Source organism: Pelobates fuscus, chromosome 8 (assembly GCF_036172605.1).
Source record: "Pelobates fuscus isolate aPelFus1 chromosome 8, aPelFus1.pri, whole genome shotgun sequence".
In the NCBI taxonomy this organism is placed as follows: Eukaryota; Metazoa; Chordata; class Amphibia; order Anura; family Pelobatidae; genus Pelobates; species Pelobates fuscus.
This window is the reverse complement of record NC_086324.1, coordinates 14,484,430-14,500,035: the sequence shown is the minus strand read 5'-3', so window position 1 is coordinate 14,500,035 and position 15,606 is coordinate 14,484,430. Positions and strand designations below refer to the sequence as shown.

General features: G+C 39.9%; 1 protein-coding gene across 2 annotated transcripts in view; it reads right to left on the bottom strand.

The window, feature by feature from the left end:
* VIL1 (villin 1) overlaps positions 1 to 15,606 on the bottom strand; it is a 74,594-nt gene that overhangs the window by 10,053 nt on the left and 48,935 nt on the right. For both annotated transcript variants that reach the window (XM_063429268.1, XM_063429267.1), the window contains exons 6-18: positions 15,448 to 15,558; positions 12,664 to 12,869; positions 11,957 to 12,035; positions 11,313 to 11,411; positions 10,978 to 11,131; positions 10,193 to 10,293; positions 9,136 to 9,273; positions 8,507 to 8,665; positions 7,419 to 7,598; positions 7,019 to 7,167; positions 6,562 to 6,706; positions 5,809 to 5,997; positions 5,526 to 5,594 (exon numbers count right to left, since the gene is read on the bottom strand). In XM_063429268.1, the coding sequence (XP_063285338.1) occupies positions 5,526 to 5,594; positions 5,809 to 5,997; positions 6,562 to 6,706; positions 7,019 to 7,167; positions 7,419 to 7,598; positions 8,507 to 8,665; positions 9,136 to 9,273; positions 10,193 to 10,293; positions 10,978 to 11,131; positions 11,313 to 11,411; positions 11,957 to 12,035; positions 12,664 to 12,869; positions 15,448 to 15,558 (1,779 nt within the window). The remainder of the gene's footprint in view (positions 1 to 5,525; positions 5,595 to 5,808; positions 5,998 to 6,561; positions 6,707 to 7,018; positions 7,168 to 7,418; positions 7,599 to 8,506; positions 8,666 to 9,135; positions 9,274 to 10,192; positions 10,294 to 10,977; positions 11,132 to 11,312; positions 11,412 to 11,956; positions 12,036 to 12,663; positions 12,870 to 15,447; positions 15,559 to 15,606) is intronic.

Below are 15,606 nucleotides of genomic sequence, written 5' to 3'. Positions count from 1 at the left end.
ACTCTCTAAACTATGGCAGAAGGTTTTGATTTCCAATATAATTAATTTTAATCCAAAGGGAAGCCTCATAAACTCTCTTTATATGTTGAAAATTCGTACTATGCAAATTGTGACTTTCGATTCTGATATTTATTGATGGCCCTTTGGGTTCTGCCTATACACCAACTTTCACTTCTTTTGGTAGAACTGATGCAAACGGCCGAAAACTGAAACCAAGCCAGCCTATAGAGCATCATGTAGTTTGAAGAAGAAGAAAAAAACGGGTGCAAAGCTTATACATCACTTTAGCTCATTGTGAATTGACTTTGCTAAAGCAAAACCAGAAACCATTTTCTACTTTTAGGGTTATAGAAATTACTAAACCTTCACTTTTTTATATTTTGAAAGTTGATATGAACACATTCCAGTTTTTTATTGATGTTATGTATTTATTTGTTCTGCTAAGGAACCTATTGAATAATTATTTTAAATAGGAAAATTAAATTTTCCTTTCAGATTAGAGGCAGTGCTTACACCATAGGGATATCCAATCTGGAGGGAAAAACAGGCAGGCAAATCTCCAAACATTTTAACCCCTCCCCTAATTACCTCCTTTCCAATAAGTAGCAGCTCCTCCTGATCATCCCCAGTTCTTTGCCTGCCTTCGGCAGGGGAGGTTATGCAGGAAGGTTCTCCAGGAAGCAGGTGAGAAGGGCTGAGGCTCGGGAGGCTCTGCTTCCTTGATGTTCGGGTAAGTAGCGTTTAACACGCCGGACGGCGTGGTCCCTCAGAATTTATTCCGTCTTTTGCCGTGCCAGGTGCCGGTCTGACGAAGGACGCAGGCGTGCGTCGGCTGGGAGGTCCTGTCGGTGGAACGCACACACAGGTTGCGTTGCGTTCCACCAGGGAGTCGCAGAGCGCTATGCACATGCGCAATGCGAACCTGGATTCAGGCGCCAAATTTGAACTGGGCGTTTTTGTTTGGTTACAGGACTTAAAAGGAGCGTCCCCAGCAGCAACCTCTGTTTGCCAGGTGCTCTCAGAACGGTTTGCAATGTGTGTTTCTCACCTGCCCTCCAACACACTCTCGGGCCATTTAAGGTAAGACTGATTAAGTTTTTATTTAAATGGTTCTAGCCTGAATCTTTAGGGAAAATTTTTTTGTTATTTTCCCTTGTTTGTTTTCTGTTCCCAGTATATAATCCTGAAAATTTGGATAAAGTTGCTGAGAAGGGGAAATGTACATCTAGCCAAGCATTTAATGTGCTCTGTGTGTGGCCATCTTATGCCAGATGGTTGTAAAAAGAAAACTTTGCTCTGTGTGTTCAAAGAAGCTTCAGAGGAAGCACAAAGAACAGTAATGTCCACTTTATCAGCTGATTGCAACAGTTGTGGATATGTGGTCAGCAGCATTACAGACAATCCAGGCTTCGGTTGCCCAGGATTCTCAGCTTGTAATACATGCTAACAAAAGCCTAAGATCTTGGGAAGTTCCGATTCTAGTTTGGAACTAGTGGTTCTGAGTATGGCGATAATTCAGCAGTGCCTCATCAAATGAGGAATCTGCATTCCCAGTTGAATCCATTTGGGGAATTGATTAGAGATGTGCAGTTGCATTTGAACTTGAAGAAACAGGGTAAAAGTCCTATAGGTTTCTTTTTCACCCACAGATTGGGGTATTGATTTAAAAGAATGGAAAATTCCCAGGTCACATGCTGTTTATTGGCTAGACAGTTTTTATTTCTCTCTTTCCATAGAAGCGGTACAAGACTGTATGCTGGATACTGTCCCTGTAGTGGGCGTTCCTATTGCTCAAATAGGTAAGAAAACTACATTACCAATTGGAGTTTCAAGCGGCCTCAAGGAGGTCATGGTTGAACGCAGGGACTCCTCCTTAAAGATGTTGTTCATCTCTTCGGCATCTCAAGCTAAAGCTTTGATTACGGGGTCATCCGTTGCCGAGGCCCATATTTCTTTGGTTGGAAGAACTAGAAAAGGAAGACCCGTTAAAGCTATTATAAAATATCAGTATGGCATCTGATTTTTAGTGGATGCCTCTGCAGAAAGCCTGAAATTATCGGCCAAGAATATAGGTATTTCAACAGTCGCCAGAAGAGCACTTTGGCTCAGAAATTGGTCAGCAGATGCGACTCCTGATAATTCACTGTGTGAACTATCTTTTGAACCTGGAAGACTTTTCGGTTCAAAGCTGGATGAGTTGTTGAAACAGGTGAAGGAAGGAAGGAATGCTTTACCAGTATCGTATGGGAAGCGGTTAGAAGCCGTAACGCAGAGACACTTCCCTCATTAGAAGTTCCTCTCTTAGAATCTATTTCAAAGGTCAACAGAAAGAGCCTTTGATTATAGGAAGAAGTATCGACTCTGTTACTAAAAGACTGGTGGAAGAAGTTCCTCTAAAGGAAGACATCAAGGCACCTATTCAAGACTTTTCTTGGTGCCAAAACCAGATGGTTCGTTCGGACCTATCCTAGACCTAAGGGCCGTAAAAAAGCGGATTATCATAAAGAAATTCCTCAGGGAAACAGTAAAGTCGGCTGCTCTGCTTATGCACCCATAAAATTGGTTTGCTTCCCTGGATTTGAAAGATGCCTATCTTCATGTACCCATAGCAGCATCCGGCAAAAGTTTTCTACGGATGCGGTGTGCTGCCAATTGGTAACCTTACATTACCAATTCAGAGCACTACCTTTCGGCCTGGCATCAGCGCCCAGAGTATTCACATAGCTTCGAGTAGTAGTTCAAGCTTTCTAAGAAGTATGGGCATCACTGTCATTCCATATGTGGACGTCTGGCTGTTGTTTGCAGAGTCCCAAGTTCAACTACAGTTAGACCTGGGGACAGCCATCAATTCGCTGGAAAAGCATGGCTGGCTAATAGATTTCAACATATCGGAACTAGTGCCAGTTCAAAGGATCCAGTTCTTGGGTCTATTTTTGGATTCTATCGCGATGAAGTTACTCCTGCCAGAGGGGAAGATACTAAAAGATCAAGCGGTTAATCCGGAATCTCTGAGAAAAAAGTATGTTTTCAATCAGAGATGCCAGGTGCTTGCTGGGTCTGTTTACAGCCTCAATCCCGGCAGTCGTTTGGGCAATAGCCAGAATGAGACCTCTACAAAGTTACATGCTGCAGGTCTGGTATCGACAGGAACTCGGCCTAGATAGGCTGATGAGGTTTATCGATCTAATGTTGAAAAGTCTGCAGTGGTGGACATTTTCTCGATTCCTCCACGGGGGTCTGTCTTTCCGGATGAAGTCCTTTACTATCATATCTACAGACGCCTCTGCGCTGGGCTGGGGGGCCCATCTGGAAGACGTATAGAAGCAGGGGTCCTGGCAAGAGAAGGATATGAGAAGTTCCTCGAACTTCAGGGAATTAAAAGCCGTATGGATGGCACTCTTGGCGTTTCAGTTTCTCATCTAAGTTCAACATATTCGAATTCGTTCAGACAATCGAACGACAGTGGCGTATTTGAACGTACAGGGAGGTACGAGATCAACAAGATTAGAAAGCCTTTGTTCAATAATCATGCTGTGGGCAGAAGTGCACCTGATGTCAATCTCTGCAGTTCACATTTTTGGAAAGTTCAATGTGGTGGCAGATGCCCTGAGCAGGCATCATTTGAAACAAGCAGTTTTGGTCCCTGTCATGCAGAACTTTCAAGTTCAGCACAGTCCGCTTCGGTGTTCCGGAGTTAGACCTGATGGCACCCGGAGTGAACAGGAAGACAAGACGTTTTGCATCCCTAACTCCAGCAGACAGGGCGGATTTCATAGATGCCCTGTCATTACCATGGAAGTTCAACCTGGCATATAGCTTCCCGCCAGTAGTGATTATTCCCAGAATACTTCAAAAAAGTAAGGCTGGGAAATGTAAGTATTATCCTAATCCGTCCAGGGTGGCCAAGAGGTAGTTGGTTCTCGGTTCTCCTGAACTTTCCGGGGGCCACCTTTTGGAAGCTTCCTCTTTCAGGAGTAATTCTAGAGGACGCCATGGTGCCTCTTCCGGACCTTCGGAGATTCCGATTGACGGCCTGGTTTCTGGACTCCAGATTTAGAGTGTAAAGGTCTGGATCCTGAAGTTATAAAAATTTTTTTTTGTTGGCATTTACTTCAAGGTTCTACGTTAGGATTTGGAAGCTTCAGCGATGTTGTAGGTTTGAAGTCAAACCTGTTTCCGCGTCCATCCAGAAGATTCTATGCTTCCTTCAGATGAGATTGGCAAAGGTCTTAAACCTGCTTCATTTAGTTTACATGTTTCTGCTATCGGTTTCTTCTCCCTCAGATGTTTCACCTCGAATTTTCTAATTTCAAGGTTCTTCAGAGCTCTGACACGTTTTGGTGCCCTTTGTTGGGGAAACCTGTCCTCCCTGGGATCTGAATTTGGTCCTTTCCGCGCTTTGAGTACCGCCTGTTGAACCATTGGAAGAAGTTCCCTGAAGATGTTTTCTTTGGATACCGTTTTCCTTTGATGGCTATTCGTCAGCTAAAAGAGTATGTGAGCTCCGAGCGCTTCGGGAGTATTTTCCCTTTTTGGTTTTTATCAGGACAAGGAGGTTCTGAAGCTCGATACTTCAGGTATCACTAAAGTTTTTTCTGTTGCCAATGTCAACCGAGAAGTGGTTTTGCCGACCTTGTGTCGGAATCCGTCTAATGCCTTGGTATGTAATTTTCTCTGCTTAGACGTAACGATAGGTCTTTGGCAATATCTAAAGCTACGGAATTCTTCCGTTAGGATATCGGTATGTTTGTCTTGTTCATAGGCACACAGAAAGGTATGTTGGTTTCGCAGAGTTCTCTGGCTAGATGACTGAAGGATTGTATTCTGTTATCTTATTCTAAGAGTGACTCGGAATTTGCAGGCCCTATAAGGGAACATTCTGCTAGAGCTGTTTCGCCGTCAGGGGCTCTGCGTGCAGCTACTTCTCCGTCTCGAATTTGTTCAGCTGCTAATCGGTCCTCTCTCCATATGTTCTCAGGACACTACAAGTGGGACATACTGGCCTCGGAGTATGCAGCTTTTGGGCGCAGGGTGCTTCAAGCAGTAGTGAACTGAAACCCGCCCTCAGGATCTGCTTTATTATATCCCTATGGTGTAAGCACTGCCTCTAATCTGAAAGGAAAAACATAAATTTTACTTACCGAAAATTTCTTTTTCCTTAAGATTAGAGGCAGTGCTACAATTCCCGCCCCTTTTTCTAATAAACTAAGTAATTTTGCAGCTATTTGGCTTATGTATTGTCTGGGGATGATCAGGAGGAGCTGCTACTTATTGGAAAGGAGGTAATTAGGGGAGGGGTTAAAATGTTTGGAGATTTGCCTGCCTGTTTTTCCCTCCAGATTGGATATCCCTATGGTGTAAGCACTGCCTCTAATCTTAAGGAAAAAGAAATTTTCGGTAAGTAAAATTTATGTTATTTCGTTATCGCTTTGTTTTTAGAGATTTGTTGAGACCCTAATATCTATTGTATGTTTTTCTACATTTTGGGAAAATGTCTATTTTTGTCAGTGGAATAGGATGCTTACGAATGTGATCCCTTCAATGTTGTTGATGTCTCCCAGTTCCGCCTTTAGAGTTTCATACGATTTGCTGTTCTGAAAGAGAGAATTTTGGGTGGTCAGTATTTTAGTGTTTATAGATAGCTGTTGTGTAGACTCACGTAGGAGATATTTAACACAAAGTTAAACAAAGGAGATATTGATGTACATACAGACTGCAATTCATTGTGAGTGCGTGAGTAGTTATATCAGTAGTAATAACAGCTTGTGCTTACTGAATATCATGAAAAGTTACTGTTGGATACCTTACCTCCCACTTAAAGGGATCCCAAGCAAGGAACCAGCCTGTGAATGTTGGAGGCTCAAAACCTTGTTTCACTATAATGATGGGTGTGTTAATGTCACGACTACCAGGGTGCGTCTTCAGATACTCTTGTGCCGTGATTGCTGCTTCACTCTTTTCCGTATCGTTAGCGTCTTTCCCAACCCAGAAGAATACCTTCAGAAAGAAATTAGTTACGATGACAAGTGGCGTCATTGCCTTAAACAGATTAACAGTTCAAACAGCCAGTACAGATACAATATTATAGTTTTGCCAGAAGGCTAAAATTTCCTTACATTCTCGACCCAGATTTTAAATGTCCAAACTTATTTGCCCACTAGCAAAAAGCAACTGGTTTAGAATTTGTGAATGAGCATCCTACCAGATGTATTTGGTCACAACTTTGCCTAAAATGATTGCTTTGTAAATTTTCTAGATCATATACTTTCAAACAGGATTCAGATGCAAAAGGCACTGATAAAAACCAGACACCAAATGTATCTGGTTGTGTGGTGCAGATTCAGTCGGATTTACCAAATTTGGCTTTAGTAAATGTGAGAATTGGCTTTCTAGTTTGACTTCCGTCATTTTCACAGAGTTTTGTCCATTCAGACAAGGAATTCAGAAGAGGAATTCATTCATGTTAATTACACGTGGCTGTGGAACATGTCATGTATGTTAAATTGCTATAACTTCTGTTCTAGAACCAGACTTCTCCTGTCCTGTTCCTTCCTTTTTTACCTGATCCCAAGTATCCAGTAAGAAGATATCATCCTCTGCCAGGTCGTCTTGGGTGAAATCAGTTACTTCCGTTGCTCGGAATGTTCCGGTTTTATTGGAACATTCAAACAAACGAGGGACGATTTCAACAACTTGTTCTTGCTGTCTGCAGGCAGAAGAGGGACAGGTTAGAACATAGGTTGATGATTACATAGTATTAATATTGCTAATCTTCATTAATGAGTGAATTTCTGGGAATTGAAAGGTCATTTCAATGTATAATCCTAAATAGCTGAATTGAAAACACCTTCATATTGTATAATCCCATAAATGAAGAACAAATATCTGTAAACTAACCCAGATTGACTCACCTTTTCTTATTAAAGAAACACTATAGGGTCAGGAACACAAACATGTATTTGTATGTATTTAGGTGGCTTGTCGTCTTGTGGCATAGAGAAGTTTTAACGATACTTACTTATTGAGGATGGTGGCATACTGACTTTTCCCTCCAAGAGCAAGCCAGAATTCGGCTGGCTCCTGCCCCTCAGCCACTACCACCTTCTCTCCTTTGGAGATAATATCAGCCACAGATTTAGCCATAACGCGCTCATCTCCATTGCAACCCTGCGGGGAAGTAGAAATGGTGAAAATATTGGTGAAAAGCCAAGCTGTAACTATTACAGAGTTGGATAATTTTCACAAAATCACTACTTAAAATTCTGTGTTTAGTGAATAAACATATTTTGTTTTGCTGCATGGCGAATTTAAATAAATATACACACTTGTTAGATATTAAACACATGTTAGATTTGCTGATTCTGCGTTGTTCTTTAAGTCTATTTAAGGGCCATCGTTTGGCAGATGCCGCATATTACCTTTCCACACCACAGGTAGCATGTCCCTTTTGTCTTCAGCACAAAAACATCATTAGAATTGAGAGCAGAGGCACGAACTGGAACCTCAAATGCCTTGGTGTTGTATTCATTAGTTCCATATACATGGAACAACCTGATTTCAGGAGGGATCTCTGTCGAATCCACACGAGAGGTGCCACCCTAGGAGATACAAATATAAACTTAATTTAAAATAAAGTATCTAATTCAGGGTTGTACAATCTTTCCCTTTCACACTTTCCTGGACTGTAAGTGCCATAATACTCTACTTCTAACAGGAAGTATTGAAAATACATAGTTTTTGCATTCTACTGGTTCACATTTTTTGTGGGCTGTTTGTATAAAGACCAATACTGGGGAAAGCAGTTGAGCAATCTGAATTAATTTTTGGTTTTGTAAAAAAAAATAAAAATAGTTTTATAGCACTGGCCCTATGTATTGATTTTAAAAATCATTGGTTCTTACCATGCTAAGGAAAGTATTTGGAGTCCTATAGTAACAATGTTGCTACCAGAAATAAGATCCTTAAAATAAAATAAAGCTCTTAAATAAAGCAAAACTATTACATATTATATAGAATGGATATTCCATCCCCAGCAGCGTTATGTGCATGGTCTGCTTGAGGGGGCAGGCTATCAGTCACTTTGCATGTCACCACCCCTTTGTCAAATGGACATGCCCCTTTTCTTGGTGGACGCGCTTCCTTGCCAGACAAGGAAGCTGATAACTACAAGTTCCAGAAACTCCTGTTAATATGGCCCAGCGCTCACAGCCTATAAAGGTTGGACGTATTCATACAGATAATATGAATATATAATTTATGCAGCTGTATAGGGGTGGGCTATAAGTGCCCTAAAGGGTTCCAGTTTTTGTCAAAATGGCTCAGAATGGTTTTACATAAAAAAAGTGGGAAGCTGCATTTTCCATTGCACCATAATCATTACAACGAGCTGCTGTGGTTATAGTGTTTAGGGTGCACCTTCAATTCTTTAATCACACAACAGATTCCTTAAAATCCGTTAAAACATCTGTTTTCAGCATTGTAAAAGCTTTGATTTTGTAGACCTCACCTCATACACCACCATTTTGCCCCTGAATATGGCCATCAGGTGTGAAGGTTCCTTCCCCATTTGTACTCGGACCTGGACTGGTTCCCCACCATATTGTTGATCCAGGGCCACTGCCTGATAGGCTGATGCAGCTATCTCATCCTGACTTGCATGCCGACCCTGTTGGAAAAAAAAAAAAGCAAGTCTAGACGTGGTCATCACAGGAGATATCTTATAGAGATGAACCTGTAAGCCAATTCCGCCTCAACTATACCTTCCTGGCTCAAAAAACTGCTATAAGTAATCTCAACCAATCCCTGTCTCCTAAGTTTCTCCCTGACACCAATCTCACTATTCCATCTCAGCCATGCCATCTCCATTGAGCCAACTTCTTTATTTTAGGGACAACCCACTAAGACGTCTTGCATATGCCACATGCTATAAACCTCTACCCTCAAGTCATCTGCCATAAACAATGACACTATGTTGTTTTGTTTAAGACCTTTCCATTAAACCATTGCTACAAGACAACTCCATCTGTACTATGCCATATATTTCTTATCTGCTACTAAATACTATCAACACCCTCCTCCCTCTGTCATTTTACATCTGTACTTTTACCCTTTTATCATTTACTTTGTTTGTCTTACCTGCCATACATAGATAATGTAGTGATACTTGTTATTGACAAGATATTTGTAAAGAATCAGGTAACAGTCTCCTCCATAGAAATGTCCAATCCATTGCCTTTCTACAGGAGCCAGCTCCAAATTCTCTATTCTCCAGACCTGTAAACAGAGAAAATCAAAGCATATCACGTGTAATGACAGCTAGCAATATTCTCAATATGTATTAGCTCAATTAACCCTGACCAGTTTCTAAAAGCCAGCGTCACTATTTAATTACAACAGGGGAACCTTCAAAAAGTGTATTTGCATGGAATTATTTATCTATGAGTTGTGTAATCAGAGTGCAGTGTTATTATTCTAAACAAAGAAACAAAAAAATAATAATATAACAATCAGAATTGGGGAAAAAGCTTGTTTTTATGTAAAATAAATCTATTGTAACCAAACAGAACACACATTTTTACACTGCATTGTATTTATTTTTTCACCTTAGACCTTTGCAGTTTACTTTGTTAGTTTGTGCTTTTTCTTATTGATCTGTTTATTGCATCAGAGTAAGTATCCATGTTTTATTTGTTCTTTTTAAATCTTTATTATTTATTTTATTTTCTATTATGCTAACATGAATGCTTTAGGTAATTGGGATCCCAAAAATTTAAATTAATAGCTACTTTTATATCATGGAAAAATGCTCTCCTATCAGTTTAACTTTGGAATTAAGCCTCTGGACTCAACAGAAAGTCAACCTAGTGCTCCTGATTTCAGTGGAACGTTTAGCAGATCTGCTCAATTCAATGGAAGTTCTCAGTGGAAAGTATATGAAGTGCTGGTGAGTTCCATTTGATGTCTATTTACAATGCAAAGGGCACGTAAGATTTGAAAAAATTAATATCTAATGAGTTTGGAATTTAGAACAGAGGCTGAATCACGTCAGATAAATTTAGTCAGAAACTCAACAAAACATAAAAATGCTGATTATAAAATATTGTTGCTTTCTAAATAGTATCTGGGCTTCTGAGATCAGGGAGTTGTAACGTATAAGACCCAAATAGCATGGACACATTCATTATTGACTCACTTCTGCTTCACCGGATCCATCGTCCACCATTTTCTGTTGTGCAGCTACCTGTGGCTGGGCGTGCATACTGCTGGCATCAAACTTCACTTGTTCTACTTTGGCTAAATGGAAGCAATAAAAAAAGATTAAGGCGTAACGAACACTTTCATAACACATTTTCTTTTGTTAAAAATAAATAAATAAAATAGTATAGCATTTATTTGAAATATGAGATAAAGACAACGACTAAATGTAGGATAAAAAAAATTCTACTTTTAAAAAGAAGGAAAGTTATGAACATTTACTTGAATTTTTTGATAGAACATCACATTTTATTTTGGGTTGCTGGTCGGCCACACCTACAAAAGTAAAATTCTGTACATGTATTCCAAATTATTATTATTTTTTTTATTATTTCTTCATCCTTTACAGAAATGTTGGGAAGATGAAAATGTAAATACTCCAGAAGAGATTTCTCATGGCAGGTGCTATTCTGTGTTAAAAGTGCTGAGTGATTCCAACATTCTATGGTTGCAATGGATGGAGAGCAGAGGGAAGAGATCTCTTCTGCTCTCCCTGTTCCTCAATTCCTTGGTAGTCAGTGTCTGCTGAGAATATTATAGACAGATGGGAGAAAAAAAACTATTTTTAAATAGGTTTTTCTCAAAATCTATACATTTGCTAGCAAAATTGCTAACACAAAGTATAGATGGCATTTTAAGCTCTTTTACAATAAGTTAAAGTTTTTTTTCCCATAAGTTCCCTTTAAAAAATGTTGCGGGGGAACTTTTTTTTTTTTTACTTACCCACTTTACCAACAGTGCTAGTCTTCCCCAGTCCTACAGTCTGATCCTTTGTGGTCCATTTCTGAAAGAGTTGTTTGAACACAGCTGACTCAGCTCCATCATTTTGTACCTCGACGTTGGTGGACGCAGGGTAGTTCTTGGCTCTGATAAAATTCTGTTGGTAAAACAGGAAGGTTACAGAATTAGTTCCTCAAAATAACCAGGAACATTTCCTGTCGGTATACAGAATAAATTGCAGAACACCAAGTAACAGAGTACTTTGAGACATCAGTCAATCAGTATTCCTTTCACCATGATTTTATCTTTAGAGAGAGATAGATATATTTCTCATTTACCAAGGCACGGGTCATGGCTTGCTGCCTCTCTTCCTTTGAGGCATTCTTTCCCTTCCATACAAAGATCTTGATGCCTGACTGGTCTAGTATGTAGCAGTCCTGCAGAGATTGGATATAAGAAAAAAAATTCAGAGAGGTCAACAATCACAGAAGACCTAACAGACTCTTTATATGTTGTATATTTTCCTGCACTGTACAACAGGTGGATAAACAATAGCTAGGGCTTACAGACAGATAATTAGACACACTTGTGCAAAATAAATGAAAAGAACTAAGTATTTATAAACCTTTAAATGTAGCACATTAAATGTAGCACATCTGTGAGCTTTAAATGTAGCACTTTAAATGTAGCACATCTGTGAGCTTACACTCTAAAGAAATTGAACTTGAAGAATTAAAGGTAACTCCAATCCCATAAATGCAGGCAGGTGAATGCGTACCACAGTCATTATAATCCAGGTATGGTAGTAAATGGGCCACCATGCAAAGATCTGTTATCCATTGGGGCTACTTGTGGGTTAGCAATAGGAAAGGTAAAGCTAAAAGATATGACCCTGTAAATTTAGCTGCATTGCCCTGATATTCTATTAGTAATTATGAGAATCCGAGTCCGCCCCGTGTATTGTTATTGCCCCTTTACTTACATCTTGGTTCAATAAATCCTGGGTCAAGGGTTGGGTTGCCACTTCTTGCACCATAAGATTGCCACTTGAATCTGAAACTCTACAAAGTGTGTGAAAGAAAAAAAAATAATGAGGAACAACTAATTACTAGAATTTAATATCTAGAGCTTGGCTCCTATGAGCTGCAGGAGATAATCAGGGCATACTATTTTTATTTAAATATACATTGCGATCACAGTCTTGCACATATAGATCTGTCTGTTTAAGAGAGGTTTAAGGTGTTTTAAAGGAGTTTTGCCAGCACAAGGGACATTGGAACTTCCCCCATCAGTCCACCATATTTCTACACATGGGTGTGTATGTGGCAGTGGCACGAAGACCCCTTTATAGATCTTCAACAACCAGGAGATTATACTGAAAGTGTGTTACTGGTACTTTTTAATCCTGCAGTAAATTACATGAAGGGTGTCTATTCCCAAAATTTTAAGCTGACTTTTGGATCGGCTTACAAAAGTAATGACAAAATAATCATTATCAAAAAACTTTTCTAAATCTGTTGGTAATGTGCTTAGGAACCTCAAAAAAGGATACTAAGAAACATAGGTCAACAAATTTGGGCTGCAACTGGTCCCCATTACTGACTTTTTAACACAAGAAGATACGTATAATGATTTATTTTTTTGTGTGTGTTATTTAGGTGATCGATCCAAGGTATTGTATCTGCTTACTGATAGAGCTTAATAGCGGTTTTGGCAATATTATCCACCACGTCATCTGCAATGGATTGCTTGATTTCTCCCCTCCGCTCTCCCAGCACTTTGTATAGAAGCTCCACGAGCTGTGGGGTAGCTGCCTCGTTGTCTCCTTCCACCACATACACCTGCGCACGCCCACCACGTTCACGGTCACGTATATCCTTGGCCAGATTCATACCCTGCGGGGAATAAAAAGACACATCTTAGTAACCTATTAAAACGTGAGGCAGAGACAAAAGTACTATCCTATTTAGATCATGAATTGCAGCCATATTGTAAGCGTAGTCCATTACAGCACAAAATGTATATTTTTGAATTTTCTAAGGCCATTAAAGTGTGTGAAATAAAATTTCCCATTTTCTTACACTTTATTGTAAAAAAAAACAAAAAACGTATGTGATAGATAATATGTGATAAATACTTAGTTGAGGATAGACAAAGAATTATAGTCTTTCATATGTAATAGCAGCTACTTGACATTGTGGAGCTTGAGAAGCCTGGAATGTCTACAAAATTAACAAATCTGTTAATTCTAGTGTGAATTTGCCTGATTCTAGTGTGACAGAGCTGCAGAAACACTTCCATTACAAGAGAGTTAACAGCTTAGTTGTAACCTGTTTTACTTATATCCTTGAACATTATTTTATTTTACTGTCTAGAAACATAGTTACATAGATTTAATTTAAAGAGGGTGTGACAAACTGAGCCTCGTCATGTGTTTTTGGAGGGGCCTGCTGGCCAGCGTCTCACCAAAAGACTATGGGCCCTTTGAAAAACTATGTGACCAGAATTGGTTCGTGGGATTTTATATTTGGTTCGGGAATCGAACAGCCGCATGAACCGGAGACTTGTTAAGCCTAATTGCTACTTTGTAGCAATTTCCACCGCAGTGTTCTAAGTGTTTGTCTGGGTGGCCGCATTTCCTATGGATGACCACGAGGTGGCGTCCATCTTGTTCGCATGAAAACAGGCAGCGGTGTTTGGTCGTCGAGTTCATGGAACTATTTTCGGACACTGAAACTCCCGAGTTTCTGGACTTTCATAATTGCCTAGGTTCGGTTTTATAGCACTTAGGAAGACACTGTTCTGTGAAAATGTTCCCACGAACAAGGAAAACAAGCCCCAGGGTAAGACTATTGACTCTGTTCGGTACTTTGTTCGTTTTTAAACTACAGAACTAGACCAATCGCAAACCCTGATTCTCTGGAACTGTTTTGGCATGGGACCATGCATGCGGTCTGTCAAATTATGACTTCCAGGAAATTTCTGAACCCCTGAACTGATCTGGGTGAATTTTGGATATGTTGGTCACCCAGATCGGGGCTATCAGGGGATATAACCTTTGTGGGTATTTTGTGTGTTTAAAGGCATTTTTTTTTTAAATGTATGTTTCTGTGCCTGGAGATAATTGGGTTTATTATAGTGCAGGCACAGGGGAGGGACTGACCTATTTTGTATGGGAGTGTCCAGGATCTGAGAGCCAATGTAATCGTGTGTCTGTTTTTTACTGTAGTCTACTCTCAGGTCTGGGGGAGAATGCAGCCACAACTGCATATAAGGCCAGTTGCAGCTGCCATTAAAGAGCTTTGTTTTACCCTTCATGAAGTCTAGGCTCATGTTTGGGGGATTGGAGAGCTATATTCACTCTGGGGATTGCTATAATCACTATACTCCCTTGGTGTACAACGATTGCTCTTGTAAGAGCAGCAAACTACTTTGCTCTCTGTACTAGGAGAGGTCTACCCACTGGAAGCTGGATCCTGGTCTTGGGTCCAGGGTGGGTGTAGGACAGCGAGACCCCAACCAAGCTGCTGCGGTTTGTGGGGTTCACAGTGGTTATGGTGTCCAGTGCAGTGCTTATGGTACTTAAGGATTACTATGAAGCAGCGATTGACGGAGGTACCCGGTCGGGGTGCCAGGTGGTCCGTCACAGATTTCATAAAGGAGACGTAGAGGGTGATAAAATAAGAAATGTAACAATTTTCATTAACAGGACCATATAAGTATGGACAGGTCATCCACTGAGACTTGAAAAAAGGAGATTTCCACTGGAATGGAAAGGGCTTTTTAATAGTTTGAACAATAAAGGTTTGGAATTATTTGCCAACAGATGTTGTTTGATCAGATCCAGACATCTTTTATTTTTTATTTTTTAAATAAACAAAAAGACTGATCCTTTCTGGCAAATAGATTCCATTGTTATAATCCCTAAAATTCAGGGCACTAGTAACTTGTTGAGATATCTGATTGCCACTTTGGTGTCGGGAATGAACTTGTTTCATTTTCACAGCGCTAAAGGAAATTGTTTCAGTTTAGGATTTTAACCTTCTTTTGGATTAACAGGAGGAAAGAGGTTTAATGTGAAGGACTTTTTGTCGTTTTTTTATTTTTTATTTTTATCCTATGTAATTATATAACTATAACTGTTTAAATCTGTACCCAGTGGTTTTATACATCTATCTTATGTACACATATTTAAATACATTTATCTCAGATTGGACACTTTGCATTCAATCCCCCAATGTCTGTGTGTTTAATAATCTCACTATAAGCAATTTGTAATTTTTCAGCATCTCCCGTCACAATCTGCCCCAATCTTGAGGCATCACAAACCGAATCCTGAGATTTACAAAGCCCATATTTGCTCTGTCTTTTTCCATTTCATTATTAATATGGAATGTTAGCGCACATGAAGGTTACATTTACCATGAAACCTTCGGCCCCGCTTGCAATCCACAAATAAAAGCTTCGACTCACCCTCAGTCTTTCCATTTTGTTGCTTTCTGGTCCATTCCACTGAACGATCGCTTTCCCCAGGTCCAGGAGAAAAACGTCTCCTCGATTAAAACTACTCCATTCAACTGCAACCTGGAACAGTAAATAGAACCTGTGTTAGATCTCTGGTAGGCCGTCTTG